The sequence below is a fragment of the Gallinula chloropus genome (genome assembly GCF_964237585.1).
Source record: "Gallinula chloropus genome assembly, chromosome: 1".
Lineage (NCBI taxonomy): Eukaryota > Metazoa > Chordata > Aves > Gruiformes > Rallidae > Gallinula > Gallinula chloropus.
In genome coordinates this window covers 199336624-199361972 of record NC_140085.1, presented here as the reverse complement: position 1 = coordinate 199361972, position 25349 = coordinate 199336624, and the positions used below count along the sequence as shown (strand labels likewise).

At 42.1% G+C, this 25349-nt stretch overlaps 1 protein-coding gene across 1 annotated transcript in view; it reads right to left on the bottom strand.

Moving 5' to 3' along the window:
- MTNR1B (melatonin receptor 1B) overlaps positions 1-25049 on the bottom strand; it is a gene marked incomplete at both ends in the record, with an annotated part of 32556 nt that extends 7507 nt beyond the window's left edge. The window contains one exon of the mRNA XM_084272209.1: positions 24833-25049. Within this exon, the coding sequence (XP_084128335.1) occupies positions 24833-25049 (217 nt within the window). The remainder of the gene's footprint in view (positions 1-24832) is intronic.
- Positions 25050-25349: the final 300 nt, after the last annotated feature.

Here is a 25349-nt window from a genome sequence, read left to right as displayed (position 1 = left end):
ATGAGAATAAACAAATGTCCTTAAGCAGAGGATCAATCTGCTCAGCAAAACTATTTAAGTAGCAGATTATTCACAGTGCCAGCTTGAATGGCAACTTGAAACTTGAAAATGGAAACTTGAGCAAGGAATGAGTAGTTTCCCAGCTCAGACCTCAGGATTTTCTCAAAACAGATGATTACTGTGATGGAAATGTTTAGTTGATTCCACTCCTGGATATTCTTCATTATATGTATGTCCATGTATACATGGATACTTACTACTTATTATCTTTCCCCAAATTTGCATTTGTTACAGCATATTTTATGGAAGAAATACATAACAAGAAAGAAGGTTATGCTTTCAGAACAAGGACTTCTGCTAAACTTCCAGGTGGTGGCTTTTAAATGGAAGACTTGGTCATTTATTGCTGGTTCTTGATGCTGTCAGTGACACCTACATTCCCTGACCTGTCTATTTTCCACTGGGCTTCAGTTCCTAAGGCTCTTCCAGCACATTTCTGGCTTGGTGGTGAGGGTTCTTCTTATGGTTTGCTCTTAAATGTGGAAAGAAAAGCATGACTCTGGAGAGACTGAAGAACTGGACAGACAGAACTAAGGGCAGGGTAGGTTTTTGGTGGCTCAGTAAATATGCCTCAAATGGCTTGAAGGGAGACATTAGCTGCTCTTGGAGAAACAATGATGTTTCTTACTGCTTTCCTACTAATTTTTGTCTCTATTTTTGGCTTCTTGGATTAGTAATTTGTTACAGTATTTAAGCTCCTGTATTTCTTGATTTTTTTAGTCAAATTTTAAATCTGTTTAAAATAATCTGTGCCAATTAAAACTGCTTAGCCTGATTCAGGTGAAATTCCATTTATGTAAGCAGGAAGGAAGCCACCAAAAATGGACTCTGGCAGCAGGTGGAGTAGAAAATTAAGTCTTTCACACATTGACATTTGAATTCCCTACAACACTACAAGCCAAGACCTGTAGCAACCTTTGATTTACCAAGGCATGTTAATCCAGTATAATATGAAACAGATTTTTATGAACAGAAGGTTTAACATAATGCTCCAAATACGTGCCAGATGGGTTGGTGTTTTCCTTGAATATGACAGTTTAAACGTGGTGATACAGTCCTTTGTAGTTATGTTTCATGATTTCAGATATTAGTAGGATATACTGCAGACATCGATGTAATGGAAGGGGAATGGGTAATATATCTTCCTTAGAAGGGCAGTATTTCAGAGACTAGCAAAATATAGAACAGAGACAATGAATCAAGACTGGTCACTGATCTGTGGAATGTTCAGGTTATTTCTTTTTAGGAAAGGTATGTTCTATGAAACTGTTTAAATTATCAGTGTGTACCATTATCCTATGATATTTATAAAGAAAATTCTCTACCATCCCTTGGAGTACTATAAGCACAGCAGAAGGGGAGTATATTACTGTTGCAGCTCTCCTTTTATTGTGCAGCTACCCAAGGGCTTTAGAAGAGCTTTCTGCTCAGAAGAAATTCAGGCCTAGGCACCCTGAAAGTTTTCACAGGAAAGTCTGGATTCCAAAATAAATAGGGTTAAACCTGACTCACACACTTTAGGGATGAAAGCACTATGCTGTTATGCAGAAGATGAGAAGAGAAACTTTTCATTTTTAGATGAAACAATACAAACGCCCCACTGTGGGATAGTTTAGTGGAGAATGCTCTGTACACCCCTTTTTCAAGCTGAGCTGCAAATGTGGAGAATGCAGGATTCACAGGAAGGAAGAGAAGCTCAGCATGTAAAAAGGAGATTGAAATTGTAGTTTAGTGACTCACAGACTGCCGGACTGGGACAGGCTTGCATTCTTGGCTCTACACCTGCAACTATGAGTTGGTGCTGGAAGCTACATTTGCAGAACTGAAATTTTAGGCTTTTTGAGAAGAGACAGCTAAGTTTCACTGTTGATTAATATGCTTTCGAGATCACGATTTTGGCATGTTTGGCAGCTAGGTATGAATACAACCCTGTGAGCAAAGCCTCCGTTTTTGCTGTGTGCGCAGGCTTCTTCAGCCCATGGTTAAATATGGGAGCACCAGCACTCGCTGTGAGTTTGCTGCCACGAATTTCATAATGGACTTCAGGTGAAAAAAAAAATTAAAAATATTTCTATCCCTGTGTTGTTAAAAATTAAGTAAAGACTTGAGATTTGTTACTCCTAGGTGCATGATTTTGCTCGCTGTAGCTTCCTGCGGTGCGAGTAGGGGCAGTGGTGACTCTCTATTGCCACCTAGTGCACCAGCCACAACGGAGACAGTGCATCGCACCATCTAGCACGGTGGAAGGCAAGAGCAAGTGGTTGGTTCTTACAGAGCAAAAGCCTGGCCGCTGATCAGATAGAACGTTTATGGGATGATAAATACTTTTATGGGCTTCTGATACTTTCTGAGATTGCAGGAGATTTCCTCGTACTAGGTGTTTTTCAGAGAGAAAACAGGAAGCATAGAGACAAACTCTTCTAGAAAATCCCCTGTAGTCTAGTGGTTAGGACACTTCTCCGGTAGACAAGCTTTGCTTTGGAATGTCTCCTGTAGTCCCAAGAGAGTGCCCGACTCAGAAACCCTGCTGCTCTTCTTCAGTTAGCCTGCTTATCTCTGTCTAGGTTACGTTGCAGAATTTCACCCTAGAACAAGAAGCCAGAGGTTTTCACTTACTTTGTAAGTATTCTTCAAAATGTTAATCCTCACAATTAAATAGGTGAGAAACTGAGATAGACAGGTGCAGAGTCTCCCAAAACAAATATTAAGAACACTCAAGTTTCATGAGCCTTTTTCTTCCTCATTACATAATACCATGTCTATTAGGTACATCTTGGAAACAATGACAGTGCTTGACAAGCTCACTGCTCCAAAATGTCCCTGTAGTGGCATACTCATACTGAGGGATGGAGCCAATAGAAGAGCTGCCTGCTAAGTGAAGCTAGTGGGTTTTAAAGCAAACAAAAGAGGGTGGTTGCTGCAATAGGTAGTAAACCTGTGGAACTCCTTAACAGATCTTGTAGATGGAAAAATTTTACCTGTATTCAAGGGAAGGCTGGAAGAGAACTTGAAAGACATCATTTGAAGAGCACTAAACCGACAGAACATAGTATGCCCTTGGTCTGTACCATTACAACTGCTCCCATGTTGAGGACAGTAGGCTTCAGTGACACCATTCAGAAGTACAGCTCCTCCTTGGGCTCCCCTGCTGTGGTCATCTGAGTGGTACAATGTGACATGCTCATTTGTATCCTTGTCAGCCACCCCTCCACACAACCAGGCTCATTTTGTTGAAAAGTGTTTGGAGGGGCAATAACCTCATTCTGTATGTCTATACACTTGTAACTGAGCTGTGTTTTGCAGCAGGCTCAGGAGTGAAGATCCCTTATACCAATGTCCTCACCCTGGAGTTGGGATCTTGTTCTTGGGGTAAGTCTAGGATGGCGAAAGGCCTCTGTTGTTGCTGAGAGAGTGTCTCTATCCAGTGGACTATTGCTTTCCATGTAGGGAATGAAACCAAGACTTCTCCTGAGTGCTTACCACTGCAGGCACCAGTGAGAGCACAGCTTCAAGCTGCCAGTTGCTGAGCACAGGCACTGAATAACAACAAATGCAGGCTGTTTTTTCACTAATTCATGAAAGAAGTTGTGTTTCCTATATCTGTCAGTACGTATCAGCTTAATTTTCTTCACTTGAAGTAATCATGTCTGTTGATTGCTTCAACCAAGAAAGAATAGGAGACCTACATAAAAAAGTGCAAGTGTGGGAACTCATTTGTTGCTGACAAAGGGGCTAATATGGAAAGCTGCAAAGCATAACAGGTGCAACCTAGTCAGATCCTATAAATAGCTAGGCATCCTATTATTGCTAATAACTTTTTCAGTCTCCCAACACTACATTGCATTTCATAGGGGAAAGAAGCAAAATATGCAGGATTTTGTAGGATGTTGTTTTGTTTTGGGGTTTTTTTAAAGAAAAATTAAAACTTCAGATCAACTATAAAAGACTGGAGTGTGGTAGGAAAGTAAGGATGTTTCACTGCTAAAAACTCTGGAGAAAACTTTACTGTGTCCTGGCAGATACCATTTATACTGTGTGAAAGGCTAGCTCATCTTTTATTACCTTCAGTGTATTACATACTATTACCTTCACCTTTGCTACTGTCTTTAGCCTCAATTCATGTCAAAGGAAATTATGTTGTTTTTTTTCTCTCTTACAGCAACAAAACAGTATTCAGGTCCTTAGAATAACTTCTTTTAGAAATTGAAGGACAGGAAATTGAAGAATGAAAATATTTTTGTGCAAACAAACCCCATGCTATGTTAAGCTGGTTGGCTTGTGGGGGTTTTGGGAGGTGTTTTTGGTTTGGGGTTTGTTTTCTTTTTTTTTAATATAAACTAGCAGATTAGTTGAATAAAAAAAAAACCAAAACCACCTAAACCAAAACAATCCACACATCCCCCAGAACATAAAATAATTCTGTTGTGAAATATAAGGCTCAAGACTTTACAGAAGATATTCAGAATATCCAGCAGATAAATCAAGTGAATAAAATTGGGAGTATTGCAGCCTGTGGGACGTGTTCAGCACCAGTTAGCCAAGAGATTTGGTTAGCCATGATAAAATGCATCATGTAGCTTTTCTCTGTAGACCCATTTAAAGTGAACAGAACATTCTGACCAGTACAAATGGTGGGATCTCCTCTTACTGAAATGAAGACAAGCCAGTGGTAATTTCCGCAGTGATTTACTCAACTGCTCTTTGGGGCTCCAGATTAAAGACTCACAGTATGTGACAACTACACAACCAGAAACAAATTAATGCAAACTAGTTACAGCTGCAAAAAAAGAAAACAGATCTAAGTCTATTATTACTCCTTTTAGGGGTTTCTTTGTCCAACTCCCAAATGTAGTGGGCAATCCTAAGACAGTCTTGGAATTCTATAAAATAGGATCTGATATACTGCAGTAAATACAGTATGTGGGGAACATTTAAGCTGACACTTTGCCAACACTTCTAACATTCTCTTGAGTCTCTTTATTATCTTCTTTTCCCTTCACTTGTGTCCCATTTGGCCAAGGAAGAAAATAGAAAATATTTGACAAAAATGGCAACCTTTCAGTGAGGAGAAGTCTTACCCTTTTTTTTCTGAGCTTTTGGAAGTCCTCATCACTGTACATGCACACAGAGATGAATGTCTTCAGAAGCTGTTGCCAGTGTGTGCCATCTGCTTCTTTTGGAAACAAGGTTTTAAAGCAAAGTACACTGACATGATTCATCTTGTAATGATACTCATCGGTTTGTAAACAACATGTAAACACATGACTAAATAAAATGCTTTTACAGAAAGTGACTATGTATTCTCTTCTAAAGCTGGTTTTTGTTTCAAGTCAATACAGAAAGTGTGTAACGATAATTTCCTGAATTAAGGTCTTTTCTGAGAGCCAGTAAAAGCCTTGCAAAGTGAGTAAACAAAAGCTCTGTTCAGGCTGGGCCTGTGAGTCATGATTATTGGTGAGACAGTTAAATGAAGAGTGAGAGGCATGGACATATAACCACAAACTCCTTTATGTTAGAATTGATCTCTGGAGATCATCTAGTCCGACCCTCCTGCTCAAAGAGGGTCAGCTACAGCAGGTTGTTCAGGGCCATGTCCAGTCAGGTTTTGACTATCTCCAGCCACAGAGGTTCAATAGCCTCTCAGGGTTCTAGTAAGGAGAGAGGATATGGGATATTCACTAGGGAAGAAGGGGAAGATGCTGCTGATTTTGCAGCAGATGAGGGCCCTACCTGATATACTAAATAGCAGAGAGTATCTAAGATTGTACTGTGCAGGTAGAGAAAAGACATGATCATTAACAGGGAGTTAAAGTGGTTTGGTCACAAAAACAAGTCCTAGTGCAGATTAAAATATGTGGATCTTTGTTTTGTTTCTGCTAGTGTCTTCAGATGCCTTCTGGCAGAAGAATCTGAACTGTACATAATGGTCTAAACCAAGCAGAGAATCTGGACCAACAAACATTTACAGACCTGGGGAGCAGAGGGTGGAGCGCAGTGAGGGCTGCACAGAAGGAGGGAAGAGGCATCAGATTCTAGTCAAAAAAACCCCCAACAAACTGGAAACCAATTCCCACTGGTTTTAGACAAGACTAAAGGTTTCCCTCCTCATCTAGATACTGAAATACTAGGTAGGTTCAGCTTACCCTGGTTACAGAATCCTTTTCCCACATGCTACTCTGATGATCTTTGAGCACTGTCAACTGCAACTAGCCTTTCAAACTCCTTGTGGGAGTCCTAGCTGTAACCCAAGTGAGCAACCTGGTGATCTGACATCTAGAAGGAGCAGTGCATGACTTCTGTCTGCATGAAGTAGCAAGTCACATCTCTTTTACTGGCCAAATATACCTGCAAACAGGGTCAAACAAATGTAATTTTTACTAAATTGGGCTCAAATGGAAATAAATTTTGTGTATATTACATGAGAATGTGATGTTTGAGCATTTTGTTTGCTCTCCATAATCACACAAGATATCCTTGCTACATATTTAACCAGGAAGCTGACTGTATAGCAAGTTTTACAATCTTTATTGTACTACCCTACCAGGTGTTTCGTAAGAATGACTAAGAAGATTACATTGTTTTCAGATTATCTAACTAAAGTCATAATTACAGGATCTCACATTAGCTAACTTTGAAGCAACAAATGTCCAGCGCTGAAATGAAGACTCTGAATTGTGTAGTTGATGTTTCCTACCTGGGACCATAATCATAGGTAAAATCTTTTAAACTATTTCAACACGCTCACCAGCTGATCATTTATTCTAGGCAAATCACTGTGGTTAAACCCTATTTTTACAAGACCCACTAAAACATCTGATTAACATTTTACACATTTTGCTTCTAATGACTGCAAAAGAAAGCATAAAAAGGGAAAGGAAAATGTTGCTTAATATGAAAATTGATTTAGAAAGCAATATGATTTTCATGGGCTTTAACCCCACCTGTGAATCTAATAAGTATTTTTGCAGACACTTTAGAGGTCTCACATGTAGGCTTTGTGACCTTGAGTAGAACTGCTTTGCATTTCCACAGCACAACAGTCACTTTCTCCCACTATATTTTATGCCAGTAAAACACCTGGAATATGCCAGTATACTACCTGATTTTTGGTGGGGAACTTTGAATTCTAAATTGTTGTTCTATCATGATCTCTAAAGTAACAAGATGAGAGCACATAAAGATACCAGTCCCCTATTAATCTAATAATTGTTGCATTTTTTTAAAGTATTAGGCCTTTCTGTTTAACAGAAAGTTCTTCAAATATAACATTTTCTGTCAGGTCACTGTGCTGATGTAATTAAAAGTGTGAGGAAGTGTGCTGCTTGTTTTCTCTTCGGGAAAATTATTTTTATGTTTCAGTTAAGGGTTGGACCTACTGATGCAGAAGATTCATGGGAGTTTACCTCCCAGCTTCTTTCAGTATCACTTTATACGGCAAATACAGAGTTCTGCCAATACAAACTATTCTCTTCCTATTATTTATGAAAAGGCTATCCTTTGCTTAACAGATGACATGCAAACAAAGGCACTAATACTAATGCAAATATATTTCCAGCTTCACTTTCTGTTCCTGTTTGGTCTTTTCCAAGCTGGAGCAATAAAGGAATGGAAAACTGGTGGCGGTAAGCAATAAAGCACAGGAAATTTACCACCTTTAAACATATGTGTGCTAAAAAAAGAGCAAGCTTATCACAAATAAAGGATCTCAGAAATCAGGATGAGTCAAAGCCTACCTATGCATCTGTAAGCAAGTGTTGTCAATAGAGCTCTGCCAATTATGTTAGATGAAAATCTTTCTACCATTTAACCTAATCTTTCTTAGGTTAAAATACAAGGTTCTTACAGCAAATTAAGATGTCATGCTGAATGTTATAGAATTAACATATCACAGAAACTTTTAGGTTGGAAACGACCTCTTATGATCACCTAGTCCTACCTCTCCTGCTCAAGCAGGGTTAGTGAGATTAGGTTTCCCAGGACCATGTCCAGCCAGATTTTCAGTTATCTCCAGAAATGGAGACTTCACAACGTCTCTGGGCAGCTTGTTACAGTGTTTAACAACCGACACAGTGAAAACAAAATCTTCTTGTGTTCAGATGGAATTTCACAGGTTGTACCCAATACCTCTTGTCTTCTCAGTGGGCACTACTGAGAAAAACTGGCTGCCTCTTCTTCACTCCTTCCCAATGGGTATTTATACACACTGATAAGATCACTCTGAGCTTTCTCTTCTCCAGGATGAACTGTCATTGGTCTCACAGTCTGTCCTCATATGACACATGCTCTAAGCCCCTAGTCACTTCAGTGGCCCTGTAGTGCATTTAACTCCAGTAAGTCCATATCTTTTTTATCCCTGGGGAGCCCAGAACACTCCAGGTGTAGTCTTATCGGTGCTGAGGGGAAAAGATCACCTTCCATGCCTGGCTGTCAATGCTCTGATGCAGCCCAGGAGACTGTTAGCCTTCTTTGCCGCAAGGCTGCTTTGCTAGCTTATGACCAGCTTGTTGTCCACCAGGACCCCTAGGTCCTTTTTTGCCAAGCTGCTTTGCAGTTAGGTGGCCCTGAGCATATACTGGTGCCTGGAGTTGTTTCTCCCCGGTTACAGGACTTAATCATTCCCTTCACTGATCTTCATGAGTGTGGTGGTTTGGCCCTGGCTGGAGGCCATATGCCCACCAAAGCTGCTCTATCACTCCCCTTTGCAGCTGGACAGGGGAGAAAATATATATTGAGAGGCTCAGGAGTTGAGATAAGGACAGGGAGAGATCATTCTGCAATGTGTGGCACGGGCGAAACAGACTCAACACAGAAGAAAGGAAAGAAAACTCTCTAATTTATGACACTGCCCAGTGACACCAGAGTCGGGCAAGGAGAAGTGTGACCAGATCTTAAAGCACTTTCCCCCACCCCTCCCTTCTTAGCAGACTTCCCTTTAGTCATGATTTTGCTCCCTTCTTCCCCCCATTGTGGCATGGGGAGGGGCAGGGACTGGGAGAATAAGGGTTTCAGTCAGTTCCTCACGAGTTGTTTTCCTTCTTAGATGGGGGTGGGGGGCATTCCTCATAGCCTTCCCCTGCTGCACCGTGGGGTCCCACCCACGGGGGACAGTGGGACAAACTCCAACGTGAGTCCTTTCCCACAGGGCTTCAGCTCTTCACCAGCTGCCCCAGTGTGGGTCAATTCTATGAGGTGCACTCATAAATCATAGAATGTCTCTCAATCTCTCAAGCCCAGACTGCTCCAGCCTGGTCCTCCACGTGGACACAAGCCCCCACACCCTCCACCCCTGCCACCCCCAGCAAACCTGCTCTGGTGTTGATGTCTGTCTGTCTGTCTGTGTCTTTATCTCTCTCCATGGGCTGTAAGTTCTGCCAGAGACTTGCTCCAGCGCGGGTCACAGTATCTTCCATACGTCTCCACATGCTTCATTGTGGGGCCTCTCCATGGGCTGCAGGTGGGGTCTCTGCTCCCTGTCATCTTCCATGGGCTGTGAGAGGACACCTGATCCACCATGGTCTTCTCCGTGGGCTGCAGAAGAACCTTTCAGGCACCTGGAGTGCCTCCTCCCTCCCCTTCTTCACTGACCTTGGTGCCTGCACAGTTTCTTACACCTTCTCACTCCCTTCTCTGGTTGCAAAAAGCGGCTGCTTGTGGTTTCTTCCTCTTAAACGTAATTGATAGAGGGGCTGATGGGCTTGGCCTTGGTCAACAATGACTCCAGCCTTGAGTTGGCTGGTGTTTACTCTCTCAGGCCTACAGAAAGCTTCTAGCTGCTTCTTCTAGAGGCTACTCCTACAACCCCTCTCCTCTGCCAGAACCCAGCCATGCAAAACTACATTAACAAGGTTCCTGTCAAAAAATTTCTCCAGCCTGTCTCCTCTATCCCTCTAAATAGCAGCATGACTTCTGGAGTTTTAGTCACTCTTCTGAGCTTTGTGTCATCAATGAAATTGATGAGGCTACACTCTGCTACATCATCCAGGTGAAGAAGTTAACATTATTGTCCCCAGTATTGACCTCCGATCACAACCACCGTGGGCCTAGACATTCAGCCAGGTTTCAATCTGAGGTTTGCTGTTCACTTACCTAATGCCTACTTTGTCAGCTGTGCTATTATGGAAGACAGTGTCAAAAGCTTTACTGAAGTTAAGGTAAACACATCCAATGCTTGCTCCTTGTCCACCAAGCCAACTATGTCATTGTAGAAGGCCATCACTTTGGTTAAGCATGGTTTTCCATTTGGAAATCCATGTATGTTACTACAAATCACCTACTTGTCTTTCATGGTTCTGGAAATGATTTCCAAGAGTATTCATTACCTTATTAATGAATCAGAATACGTACCTTCTTATAGCATCCTGCAATTTTATTGACTGCTTGACTTCCAACCATTAATTAAGTCAAACTTTGCTTAGGTTATGATATAATTAATCTAAAAAGCAATAGCTGAGAATGAGACACTAATTGGAAACATGTCACATTCTGATAGGTTGAAGCCACCCAAAGGCTTTATAATCCTGTCTTGAAAACAAATGATACATGAATATTCTGGAGGTGCTGCCGAAGACATTTCAACTCTTCAAGTAAGTTCTCTTGACCTCAGTGATACTGACAGTGTTTGGGAGGAAAAGAAAGAATTCATAGCTGTTTCTCTTATGCTTTCATATAATCACAGAATCTTTATGGTTAGAAAAGACATCTAAGATCATCAAGTCCAACCCATCTGTCAAGTACCACCATGTCAACTAAACCTGGGGTGCCACGTCTACAATTTTTTTTAACATCTCAAGGGATGGTGACTCTACCACCTCTCTGGGCAGCCTGTTCCAATGCCTGTTCCAAGACCTGTTTGCAAGGTATTTATCTCTCAGTCCTTTGCAGGTGACTTTTATTACATTTCATGAATTAAGCACTGAGTAGTATTCCTTGTGTAAAGCAATTCACATCTGCTTCTTATGAATTCTGACACTGTAGAAAATGGAATTAGGGAATTTTGCATAAAGGTGGAAAGTGGGGCTTTTTTTCTGAGCAGCTTGATGCCAGATAGGTTCCTTGGCTTGTGAACACTTTGGGAAATCTGCTACTTTCATTTCCTGCTTATGTAGAATTAATGGCATGCTGACTCTTTCTGTATTCATTATGGTAGGTAATAGCCACCATTGTTAGCAGTTCTTGGATACATGCAGGATGCAGTCCATAAGCCTGAACTTGGAACTGTTAACAGCCTCAATGAATGAAGCTAAAAATGCCCTCAGAACAAGTGACTTTGGAGCAGCACTGTAGCAGTTATTGTGTAGGTTGCTACATCAGAAGGGACTGCTGAAGTGCTTTTAAGAAAATAGTACTATTAACTTTTACCTAAAAGGCTAAAAAAGATAACCCTTTATTTTTAAAGGACAACATGGAAAATACAAATCTAAGTTGCATGGTCTCTTGAGTTTGCAGACCATAAGGTTTGTCCAAATGAAGATGGCAATTCTAGCTAAGGTATTGTGTGAAATTTTTCCTCTGTAGCAATTCAAAGATTACCCACTGTGCGTTTCACCAAGTAATGCCTGATTTCAGATGAGTTTGCTGGAATGCTCAGTATCTTGAATATAGATTCCCAAGAGTCCTAAGAACCATAAGTTGTAGTTCACAGGAAGGAGGAGTGAGAAAGCTCCCAGTTGGCACATAGTGACTATGCCACCTGCATGTCTTTACTTGTCTTGAAGTGAAGCAGCATGTTTTAATATAACATCCTTTTACTTCTCAGTAGAAAAGCTGCATAGAATTGTCTGCTTCTAAGAACATCTTTAAAAAATGCTAAAGCCTAGAATTACAGAATCACAGAATCACTAGGCTGGAAAAGATCTTTGAGATCATTGAGTCCAACCATACCTGTCCTCTACTAAACCATATCTTGGAGCATCTCATCTACCCATCTTTTAAATAAATCCAGGGTCAGCGACTCAATCACCTCCCTGAGCAGCCTGTTCCAATGCCTGATAACCATTTCAGTGAAGAATTCTTTCCTAATGTGTTATCTGAACCTGCCCTGGTGCAGCTTGAGTCCATTCCCCCTCCTATCACCTGTCACTTGGGCAAAGAGACCAACACCCTGTAGGTGGTGATAAGGTCTCCCCTCAGCCTCCTCTTCTCAAGGCTAAACAGCCCCACCTCCCTCAGCAGCTCCTCATCAGGTTTGCTCTCCAGACTCTTCACCAACCTGGTTGCCCTTCTCTGGACACTCTCCAGGACCTTGTCTTCCTTGTAGTGAGAAGCCCAAAACTGAACACAGCACTCAAGGAGTGGCCTCAACAATGCCAAGTACAGGGGCACAATCACTTCCCTGGACCTGCTGGCCACGCTATTTCTGATACAAGCCAACATGCCATTGGCCTTCTAGTCCACCTGGGCACACTGCTAACTCATATTCATTCAGCAGTCAACCAACACATCCCAGGTCCTTCTCTGCCAGGCAGCTTTCTAGCCGCTCTTCTCCAAGCCTGTGGTGCTGCACAGAGTTGTTATGTCCCAGTTGCAGGACTCTGGACTTGGCCTTGGTGAACCTCATCCAGTTGGTCTCAGCCCATGGATCTAGCCTGCCCCTGAAGAGCCTCCCTACCCTCAGGCAGATGGACACTTCCTTCCAGTTTAGTGTCATCTGCAAACTTACTGAGGGAGCATTCAATCCCTTCATCGAGGTCATTGATAAAGATATTGAACAGGACTGGACTCAGGACTGAGCCCTGGGGGACACCACTTGTGACTGGCCTCCATCTTGATTTATCTTCATTTACCACAACAGTTTGGGCCCAGCCATCCAGCCAGTTTTTTACCCAGCAGAGGGTGTGTCTGTCCAGGCCAGTGATAGCCAGTTTCTCCAACAGAATGCTGTGAGAAATGGTATCAAAGGCTTTGCTGAAGTCAGGGTGCACTACATCCACATCCTTTCCCTCATCCACTAAGCAGGTCATAGGGGGTAATCAGGTTAGTTTGGCAGGACCTGCCTTTTGTAAACCTATGTTGACAGGGCCTGATCACTTGGTTGTTGTACATGTTCTGTGTGATAGCACTCAAGATAACCCGTTCCGTGATCTTCCCCGGCACTGAGGTCAGACTGACAGGCCTGTAGTTTCCTGCATCCTCCCTCCAACCCTTCTTGTAAATGGGTGTAACATCTGCCAGCCTCCTGTCAAGTGGAACTTCACCAGTCAGCCAGGACTGCTAGTAGATGAAGGAAAGGGGTTTTGCAAGCACATCTGCCAGCTCCCTCCATACCCTCAGGTAAACCATCTGGCCCCATAGACTTGTGAATGTCTAATTGGCCTAGCAGGTCTCTAATCATTTCCTCCTGGATCATGGGAGTTTTGTTCTGCTCTCCCTTCCTGTCTTCTGGCTCTCGAGGCTGAATATCCAGGGAACATCTCACTTTACTATTAAAGACTGAGGCAAAAAAGGAATTAAGTATCTCAGCCTTGTCCTCATCCCTTGTCACTAATGTTCCCCCTGCATCCAGCAAGGGTTGGAGACTGTCCTTGGCCCTCCTTTTGCTGTTGATGTATCTGTAGAAAATGAACCAAGTCCATAGAAAGCAGCTGAAGAATTAGTATCTTTGTGAGAAGGGTGATGTTTTTTCTTCAGGCATAATTTAAGCTGCATTTTTTTAAAGAGTGTAATCAAATACCTCTACAATTAATAAATAGTTAAAGAAGAATACCATAAATGAAGATCCTAGTCATTTGATAAACGTGTTTAGGTTGTTGTTATTTGTTGTCCTGTCAAGACATGAGTCTTCCATACGCAGCTGAAATGTCAGTAAAATGCTAATGTAACATAACTCAATTCTTCTCAGTATTGAGACCAAAAGTAAACCAGAAGATTCCAAAGCAGCTACTGTTGTTAAGGATAACAATGGAGTTGCACCCACAGTGATTTAGATGTATTTTGGCTACCTTTGTTGTTAAGAAATCTGTTTCATGCCCATATAAAGGTGGTAGTTTAAAAACTAGAACCACCACTCAAATTGATTTTTAGGAAGATGAAAATTACCATAACGTTTCTTCCTTTCTGCAAAGGCAAAACTGGGTTTTGTTTTATCAGCTCAGGATAACATAACTGTTTTCATATGTATTCTTGCAAACAAGGCAATGTTCTTGACAGTCTATGTCAAGGTATCAGTATGTGCTTGTAAAGAATAACTTCTAAGCAGCTAAAACCTGGAGCATATGAGCATATCTGAAGATACTGGTACTCACAATAAATTTGAATTGGAGTAGGAGTAGAATTCACTCTTAGAGGTAGAGAACAGATCATCACTGATTTAATGAGATGAAGGTAACCTATAACATCCTCAATAGAATGGTTCAAGTCACCTGGTGAATATATATATCTGCTAAAAATAGTTGAAAGAATTAGTATCTTAAAATAAGCTGGCCTGGCTCTCTGTGAGTAAATTTGGTCTTTTAGCTCTTTGGCTGATTGTGTCAAAGAGCATCATGAATCTTTTAATTGCTTCTGCTGGTCCATCCAAGAACAGAGCTTTACTGCAGAGACATCATGCCTCATGCAGTCAGTAAGTCTTGCAAAGGAACACCAGTCAGGCCACAGGAGAGAGCTGGCAGCAAAGGGAGTGCTGCTAGAACAATTGGAATTGCCATAATACAGCTGCTAAGAGGTCCTTCTAATTTTCTGTATCTGAGGGTATGTTTGCATTTGTTATTTCAAGGAGATGAAAGGATATTTATTCATACTCTGAGCTGAAAAAAAGAAGCAGCTGTGTGACTTTGTTAAGACTTGGACCTGTGGAGAGCCTGGGTATGGTATTACAGGGAAAACATCACACTAACATCATACTTCACTTTTTCTTTCACTCAGAACATGGGTAGAGTGGATTTGTGCCAAATGAAATGAAATACACAACATAAATATACCCTTAGATTCTTCTGCTGCAGTTCAGGAAAATCCTTATACTTACCCAGTTCAACTAAATGCTTAGATTCTACTTCCTCTAAAGATAAGCACATCAATATCTTCATTTACCAAATGGAATAGAATTTAGCTTTATATTCTGAAATAAAAGTGTCTTGGAGCTGACCTTGCCAATATACTTCCTAGTTGCTTATCAGTAAATTGCTCATTTCCTCTACAGGATAAAAGAAAAGTATAATTTAGAGCTATAATCCAATATGTTATTGCCAGGTGTGCTTCAAAGGATGATACAAAGTACACTGTAGCTGTAGAATAACTTGTCTCAGATTACAATTTCATGGCAATCCTTTGTTACTAGAATTTGGTTTACACCTGCCACTAAAACATTCCATATTTTCTCCTGCTTATGGTAGAGCCATAATGACTTTGAACACACAAAAGATCTACAGAAGAGCCAGTAGTTCTTAAAATTTATGAAATTGTTGACTTCAACAGTTTATTTAGTAACATTTGAGAAAGTGACTTCCATTTTAATATTCTCCATCTCCAGATTATGCTGAACATGTCCTTGGTCTTTTGTCATGATTCTCTAGTTGATAAAGAAAAAAGATTATTGCAGTCTATCTTCTGTAAGGCTATCCATTATTTCATGTGCAGTGTCCTACAAAGGTGTTGCCTATTGCTTTTGAATAAACTGTTTATCTCCTCAGGATTCCCCGTGAAGCAGACTGATACAGAAGTTATTTTTCTTCTTTAGGTTTTTGTACTCCTAAATGTTTCTTTCAATCCCTTCAGGATTATAATTTCCTTGCAGACTTTCTACTTCCAAAATACTTTAAAATTCTGTATTCCTTAGGTTTCTTCTAGTTTAGAACATTCTCAGGTCTCTGAATTGGACTTTTTTGAAATTCACTTGTAGGGTTCAGTTTCTTTCTCCGAAGGATATATTCTCTGTTAAAGGGAATTTCCCTAATTTGCAAATGAACAATACTGGCTTTTCACTTTGCTTTTCTACTTCTGGAATTATTAACAGGTAAACAAAGCTTAAAGTTATTGTAAATAAAGTTTGAAACAGTATTTTCTCAGGTGGTTAGTGTTTGAACAAAATCTCACAGAAAAGATGATGGAATTGATGATGAAATTAGATGACTTCCTCTCCAAGGAAAGAATGGAAATGTCATTAGAAGTATGTGTCATGGGTTCATGACTGAATAATTCCAGAATTGATGAAGAAAGACTTGGAGTAATGATCATTTGGAGGTCTTCTCTTAGAAGAGAAGAGGTTTCATATCTTCATGGACAGACTTTATCTAAGCATATGGGATAGCAGCTTGCAATGCAAGCTGGCAGAATGAATAAAAAGATCTTAAAACTGAGAGATGGGAAGAAAGCCTGAGAAGGAATCATATAGTTTCTTCATTTAACACCCAGGGCAGGGGGGAATTTTGGCTTCAGAAAGGTGGTGGCAACAAATATAGAAAATAGGAGCTCAAAGACTGAGAAGTTCAACTGGAGTGCTGATAAAAAATCAGTTGAGTCAGTAGAAGAATCTCAGGAACGTATGCAACAAAGTAGGGAATCAAAAAAAAGGGTGAGAAATTCAAATCAAACTTTATAGAAGTAATTCTGTTAGAATGGAATTACACCAATGATCAGAGAAAAAGAAATATTAACTCAAAAGTGTATAGTCTTCATTAAAAAAAAGAAGAAAAGAAAAGAGAGAGGATGATATTTTGGCAAAAGCCAAAATTAATTTGGGGAAGAGTTATAAAGACATTCTGCAGGAAAGTACACAGAAATCTTCAGTAAGATGAGATCACCTCTGTTTTAATAGGGAAATAGTACTGGAAACAATTTAACAATGGGACACTGCAGCTCCTCATATGTAAAAGAGATAATAACCATCCTAATGACTGTTGAGTTCTGGACATACACCCAGTAGATTTCTTCATTGTACAGTCTATTTGCCAACATAAGCTGGTCTTTACTCTGACAAAGAACAAAGACATCCCTGAAGAGCCTGACACAGAAAATAAGGTTGTATTGAATGTAGATGAGATTTTGTTTAAATTGAATGGAAGAATAAATAAAACATATAACTAAGAAGGAGTTTTGCACATTTTGATAAATAAGAGAAACTAATTAGGAAACTGCAGTCAACTGTATTGGGGAGCTTAGGGATGTGAATGTGGAGAAATATTATCAATTCTTCATATTGAAGACACAAAAATAGTCTCTGGAAATTGCACCAAAAAGATTAAGAAAAAGTTCCAGATGTAGCTGGAGGAAAAGTTGTCTCAGCAAGGATACTAGGGGCAAGAAATAAGGCTAGAAAGAACAGGAAAAGATATGTCAACCAAAGAAAACTGCTAGAGAGAGCAAAATTGGATAAAATGGGAACTGACACAAATTCCTAAACTTAATTGGCTTGGCAAAGACTTCTAAAATGAATAAAATGCCCTTTTACCACATTAACAAAAAGAAAAAGCAAAGAGAAGTTACTGGGGGAGGGGAATATGTAAATCAACCTAAAGTGACTGCTGGTCTGAAGAAAGATTTTGCTGCAGTTTTTAATAAGGACAATAATGGTGGGCTTCAGGACAAGGTAGGCTCGTGGGTGAGGAATTAGCATATCTACAATAAAGCAAAAATGTCAGGGAGATTGAATATATCTGATGGCAGGAATTTTTTAACATCTGTTAGATAACAGTGCCATGGGTTCTGAAAGGACAGATAGCTTTAAAACGGGGACAAATACATTCTCTGATCCTCACTCCTAGTAGGAAAGTGCTGATTTCCGTCAGGCTGTGGCAAAGAGCTTGGCCTTCACGTGTATTCCAAAGAGCAGTTTTGCCATGACTCACCTGCAGCTGTGGTGCTCTCATACTTTACTACCCATTTCCTCCTTCCGTGGTATGGTTCTGGCACAACTGCTCTTCTTTTTGGATGAATGATGCTAGCAATAAGTCAGAAACACATTTAGTCAGGGAGTAATGAGAAGACTAAACCTGTGTTGCCACCTCTGGAAGACTCATATGTCTACTGTAGAGTGTATGTTAATATGGCACTTGTATTTAGGGTAGTGAATGGGCTGTAAAGGAAGAATGAAATGAGAAATCTTCAGGCTTCTTAATCTCATCTTAATTGTAGGCAAGGCTGCGGAATCAAATTTGGAATTAAAAGAAAATTAAAGATGCAGGTAAAGACAAATTGAATAAAATTCAGTAAGAACTTACACAAAGTGTTTGTACCCATGTCATGGTACATGCTGTGGCTACCAACTAAGCACCACACAGCACTTTCTCAGTCTCCCCCAGCAGGATGTGGGAGAGAATTGGACAAGTGAAAGTGAGAAAACTCATGAGTTCAGATAAAACCAGTTTAATAGGACACACAAAAAAGGAAGAAAAAAAGAAAAAAACCCACGACAACCCCAGACTGCACAGCCTCTCAGCCCAGGCAGAGCCCTCATTTGCAAGCAAAGCAAACCAAGAGATTCATTCCCCCTTCCCATCAGTAGACAGATGTTCAGCTATCCCCAGGAAAGCAAGGCTCCATCATATGTAGCAGTTACTTGGGAAGACAAATTCCATCACCCCCAAATCAATGATGTGCAAGAACCCCAGCTGCTGTGCCAGGTTGCCAGCTGACACACCTCTCAGCCCACCCCCAGTTATAAACAGAACATGATGTCATATGGTATGGAATATGTCCTTGGTCACCTGTCCTGACTGTGTCCCCTCCCTGCCTGCTGGGTGCCCCCACCTTCTCGTTAGGGCAATATGAGAAGCTGAAAAGTCTGTGACTGCTCGACAACAGCTAAAACATCAGTGTGTTATGAACATTGTTATCCTGAATCACAAACATAGTGCTACACCAACTACTAGGAAGAAAATTAACTCCATCCCTGCTGAAACCAGGACAAACAACCAATCTTATCATCTTTATTTAATGAAAGCTGGACTTGAACTTTCTGTACATGGGAGGTTGCTCTAAATTGATCTAGCCTTGGAAGTGCATATGCTAGGGTAGCAACACAGTCTGTTGCTACCACTGCCTGGATGGTGATGAAAGAAAAATTTTGGACCAGAGGGAGATAACCTACATTGAACTAATTTTGTCTTGTTCAGAAGTATTATGCCACAAAACACAAAGAGAACTAATGAAATTTTGTGATAATACAAAGTTGAGAGTACACATTGATACAGGGAGATGTCAAGATCTATTTTTTTCCTTGAGGACTGATAAAGCAGAAAGAAAGTGGATACAGTATAGTAGCATGAGGTATGAAGACATAGTGAAGGAATAATAATTGTGTGGACTGAAAAGACAAGAGAAAAAAGAGCTGCATTAGCAAGTGACTGCAAAAAGAAGAGTCATCTATATAATGCTAGCACATAAAAAGAAAATGTGTCTATAAGGCATACCAGGTCCATTTTGTCCATCCAGAAAAGGACAGAAAAGAACAGAATAGAATGTTAATATTGTTTACTTGAAGGTGTTACTTCACCTGCATTGCTGTAAACAGTTCAGTTTTCTCTTGTTCAAGACAGATTAATTCAGCTGGGATAGGTGACCTGAAAGGTCTAAAACAATCAGGGAAATGAAGAGCCTGGTTAATTACAGGAAACTAAAAGCATTTGTCTTGTTTACCATGGAAAAACACAGGTTGAAAGGGAAATATGTGATTATTCTCCATTAATACAGCACAAGATTTGTCACTAGGTAGGGAAATGACCAATCCACGTCAATTTTCACTTATGATTCTACAAATAAAAAGATCCACAATAATTTAGCAACTAATAAGCACAATGTTAAAATTTAAAAAAAGCATTTCATTGATAATGTTATTACAAAGAGATAGAAGAGTTTTAAGTGTTGGGTTCAATGAACTTTTGTAAATGCTGTAGTCACATTCCCATGATTTTCTTAATCCTGGGCCGCTTCAAGGTTAGAGACCCTGAATATGAGAGAGAATGTGAAGGCCAAACACACACAAATCCAAGGCTAAGAAGTCCATGGATCCAGAGTTCAAGAAGTCAGGAGTACATAAGCTGACACTATAATACAGAGTGTGACCTCACACTCATCAGCCTCAAAATATGCTTACCAAAATATAGTCTTGTCAGCATCGCTGCTGATATTAAAAGATGATTTCACCTAGTCCTGAACCAGGAAACCTGTTGAACATTTCATTTGTATCAGTAAAGAATTTTTTTTTTACTTATCAGTCTTATTTGGACTAATATGATATGCTGGAGGGCAGGCAGTGAGGAGGAAAATGTGCAATGTAAAAACAGAACTTGACAAGTTACTAGAAGAATTACATGATGACTTCTGTCTTCGTATGTTGTTTTCTTCTCACTTAATTATAGGTGACTACATTGAGATAGTCCCTCTTGATTCTCTTTGCTTTTAGTGGAGGGAAATAAACACTTTTATGGGTTGAATCATGTCATACTAATGTAGATTTCAAAAATAAGTTAGATTAACTAGACCCTAAAAATATTTATTTTTCTTCATTGATTATAAAGGGAGTTCAAAGGAAGGAGTTCAGAAATAGGTATCTCCACTGTAGTCTTCTAAGAGACAAATTCCACACCAGGAGACAACTATCCTCTATCCCACTCAATGGAATAATAAAAAAGGAGGAATAAAGGAGAGAAATAGAACTTGTGTGGCCAAAGAGATGAAAAGAGCCTCTAACAATGGAGAAAACACACCCTCAGTTATGTCACAGAGATGCTGAGTGAAGGCTACAGAAAGGGAAAAAGAGTACAAGACTTGGTTATACTCTCGAACACGTTTATTTAGTAGACAGAAAAGTAACTGAAATTACAATTCTATGTATAGGAATGTTTTATTTTGTACAGATGTACACATGAAAGGTATTGTCCATCACAGCCACACACACATTGGACAGAATGAAACATGTAAATGCACCCATGTTCTAACAGGTAAAACCCCATGAATTTTGACTTGTGTTGCAACAGCTCTTTGCCATTCAAATGGAAATCAGGGTCTCATCATGCTGCTTTAGATGTTATATATAGACAGGAAAATAGTGGAAAGAGTGAAGAGGGTTGACATCATGCACTAAAAATATCACTCTGCTAATGTATTCTTTGGCAGTGCACCAAGGTTAATATTAGGCCTTCTGCCAAAAGTCAAAAGGTCCCAAGTCCACACTACTCTTTGAAATGATACTGAGTTAATGTGCCTAATTCTCACCTCTCACTGATTTTACCTTGGCTTCAAGGCCAATGAAATGCAAATGGTTTGCTTTATCTCACTCCTGTGGGAGATACCTTGCCACTTCCCACGTTCAGAAGTGCTTCCTACCAGGTTTTAACCCCAGCCAGTAATGTTCTGGTTATAGCTATGGCTACACAAATGTATCCCAACATTCTTAAAAGCATCTAGTGGTTTTGACTGATTTGATGCACCTTCAGGGTACTTGACTCTCCAGCCCATGTAAACTTTAGCACTTCAAAAGTTCAGCACTTAAAAAGCTGCCTTCAACTGCACATGCCTAATTGAAGATACCCAAAATCAATAGTGGCTTTTGAGAATTCAGAACATGTTTCAGATTTCAAATAGAAAGACCAACTAAGATGAATTTATTTTATTTTTTTTCAACATACAAAGTTTTATTTAATTTGTAGTGTGTTGGACAAAGTTACTGCCCTCCCAAATTGGAAATCATAAAAGCACTGATTTCTGTAAATTAGATCACTTTTAGAGATCAAAAGTTGCTAAGCCTCTCACAGGAAAACTGGGCACAGTTATGTAAGACAAGCATGTTGATTCATACCAATTATGCTATGCATTACTTGGAAGAGCCTTCATAAATTTTCCCCTCCCCCTCCAAAACCAAATTTAAACGTGGGAAAGATGCTTCTGTATGCTATGAAACAATCCTTCTGTTGTAAGGCTGGCAAAATTCCCACTGTTTAAGGAGTGAATGAGCAATGTCTAAAAGTACCAACCCTACCCATTCTGCATTTCTTTCCTGCTGAGTGTAATACTTACCAGCATAAAGGCTAACAGGTCACTTTATTTCACTATGTTCTTATGCCTCATATTATAGAAAAGCATTAAAATAGATTTGCTTTTGATCATGCTTTAATTTTAAGGAGAGTGATGCATAATTGCATTGTTTTCAGATTTCTCTGTAAAGCCTTGGACAGAAGAGTCTTGATAAAGCTTGGGAATAAGCTAAAGCCCTGTTCTACTTTCTGAAAGGAAGGTTGCTATTTGTACTAGAGAAGCAGCAGAGCTGCTCAATTTATTCTTCATATACCTGTACCTTATTTGAACTCCCAAACTCTCATCCCTACCCAAGAAAATCTCTCATTATCTTCTTCAAAGAGAAGTGAATGTTCTTGATGCTATAGCTCTTCCTTTTTTATTTGGTCATCTGGACTCCCTGTGTCTTGTCACAACCATTCCACTAGCTTCATCCTGTCTCTCCCTCCCTTCATTGCTTACTACTAAGCCTAACTCCTTTCATGCCATTTTCCCTCACCATGTCAGTCTACTACATCCACTTCCCTTGCAAGTATGAAAATGTTTCTGGTTTGTTCAGAAAGAAAAACCTGCAAATCCACCTGCTTGCCCATCTTCTTTCCTTGTCTGAGGCTAAGGACTCCCAAGCACTGCCTTAGCTCTCCACCACCTTCACATTCCATCCATCACTCCACTCACATAAGTTTGCAGTCCTTTTAAGAAATTTTCTTTGAAAAGACCTCTGTGGACGTTCACCAAACTATCCTCTTTCAGCTTCATCCTCAAGAGCCATCTCTTCCCTGATGGAAAACTAAAACCTGACACTTTAAAAGGTATTTTAACTTTATGAAGATTATGCAGAAGGAGCTCTCTGCTGTTCTTCATGGTATTTAACAAAGATGAAGAGAGATCCTTGGGATAGGGTCAGAGACATCACATTAAGAACGAACCGAGGAGATCAATTAATAGGTAGTTGAATCAGATAGGACCACCATGTCTTATTTCAACAGCCTTAGGCACTTTGATCAGTATCTGTAAGTCTATTCTTCCAGGCATCACTCTCCCAGTTCAAACCCTCTCCAGTGCTGCCGTTCGAATGAAGAAAACGGCTCAGAAGAAAGCCCCTCTCATGTCCGTCCCCCTCCCCCCCGGCCGGGATTAGATGTCTCGCAAGAGCGCTCCCTGAGCGCTCCCTTCCCCGGAGCCCAGGCGAGATCCCTCCGGAACGCACCTTCCCCCGGCGACAAAGGCGCCGCGAGGGCGCTGGTGAGTCACGGGAGTTCCCGAGGGAGCGAGGCGGGGGGTTGAAGCGGAGACCTCCCTCCGCTCCGCTCTGCTCCGCAGCCGTGCGCCCGGCTCGGCTCCGCTCTGCCGGGGCTGCGCCCGCCCGCTCCCAGCCGGCCCGGTGCTGCTCGGCAGCCGCGGCTCCCGGCGCTGCTGGCTACCGGGGAGTGCCGCCTTTCTCGCTACGGGGTAAAGCTTTACCCACCTCGGTACGGTGGTTTGGCCCCTTTGAATGTACAGCCCCAGTACCGTTTCCAGCGCCCCGAGTTGTCCCCTCCCTATTGCTCACCCAAAGCTCACTTTCAGACGTCCTCAAGTTTGGCGCTGCGCCGTGGGGTGTGTTCGCTCAGCCCCCAAAAAACAAACACTAATAAAACAACCACACGGGAGAAGCAAGTCAGTTCCCCCTCCTCCAGCCGGCGAAGAAGCATCCCGCTGTGCTTGGGTGTGAGCCGGGAAGTATGCTACTGAGCCCCTGGGCTCCGACAGCGCAGGGGTGCTTTGCACCTGCCTTCCCTCAGCAAAGTTTTGTTACCTTGCTTTTGCGCACAGCGAAACGATAGCAGTCAAGACCTGAAGAAGGAATCGTTTTCAGGAGCTGCTTGGTGCTGTAAGAATGTTAGTAGGTATGTGGCTATTTCAGGGGTAGCGCCTTGTACTGCACCAATACCCAAGAGCCAGCCGAGTGCAGGTACGCTAGCAGCAGCCCAACTGTGCGCCCCAGGTAACAGCTACAGCTGGGTGCATCGCGGGGAAGAGAGCATAGTATCCGCACTGAGTACGTATATTACGTAAATTGGCTGCAGGGAGACAAATCCGAGAAGTTGGCGCTAAGTACAGAGTTTTGTAGTTGGAGACACGTGTAACTAGTCCGGCAAAGATAAGAAAGCAAGTAAGAAGTTCAGCAAATAAATCACGCAGAGCCACATTTTAATACACACAAAGAAAAAAAACTAAGGACACGATTCAAGAAAAACACCCGACTTTATTTGCTGCTTTCTGGTTGGAGGCTATTTGGCGAGGGTACAGAAAGACAGACGATTTCACGACAAGACTATTGAGAACTCCGATGGAGACCGGAGCGTGGTCTGCGCCGCCTTCCCACACGCGCACAGCCCCTCATCTTCAGAAGAACTCTCATGCAAGTTTTAAAGTTCCTTCTTTCTTCTTCCAACCGCTTTGGGACACGGTCTTTGTCTCCGGTATTTTACTCGGATGGCACCGACAGAGTGCTCCACAGAGACTACACAATGCCTCGTTAAGAGCCACGTTGGGACCCGCATTCCCCCCTTAAGGGCCGGGGCAGGACAAAGCACAGGCTAAGCGGAGCGCAGGGGCAGCGTGCTACGCGGGACTGCCGCGGGACCGCCCCCGCACGCGTTAGAAAGCAAGCACCGGTACAGGGGGACTCTCTGGTCCCCCGCCTTTAGGAGGTAGCCCGTCCGGACTCCACAAGCAGGCTGGTCTCCTCGGGGCAGTTAGGAGCGGGAACAGGGTGCCCGCGGGGCTCCGGGCGCTCGTTACCACTTGTCGCTGCCGGGGCGGGTGCCGGGGCTCAAGCCCTTACCTGAGTTCCTGAGCTTGCGGTTCTTGAAGACGGAGACGATGACCAGCAGGTTGCCCAAGATGTCCACCACGGTGGTGAAGATCAGCACGCTGGAGAGCACCGTCACCACCCAGGCGGGCCGTGGGGCACCCGCCGCCGCCGCCTCCCGCTCCGCCAAGCCGAAGCGGTTTCGCCCACCCGGGTCGCAGCAGTTCCTCAAGGAGCCATTCTCCAGCATCGCTGACACCCAGTCCCAGCGCCCCGCGCTGCGCTCCCACCGCCTCCTCGCGTTGACTGGCCGCTGCCTCGCCAGCAGCTCGCTGTCCCGGCGCGGCAACCCCGCTGACTGGCCGTGCGGGAGGGCGGGAAGGGTTTTAACGGCAGCGCCGTACGCGCTGCCCCTCCCGCTCCCCCGCGGAGCTGCGGGGCGGGGCCAGGCGCGGGGGTAGCGGCCCCCTGAGGCGGTACGGGGAAGCCCGGGGGCGGGCAATTCGCCCGGGCCCCGCCCCTGGCCCCGCCCCGGCACTTGGGGCAGCGG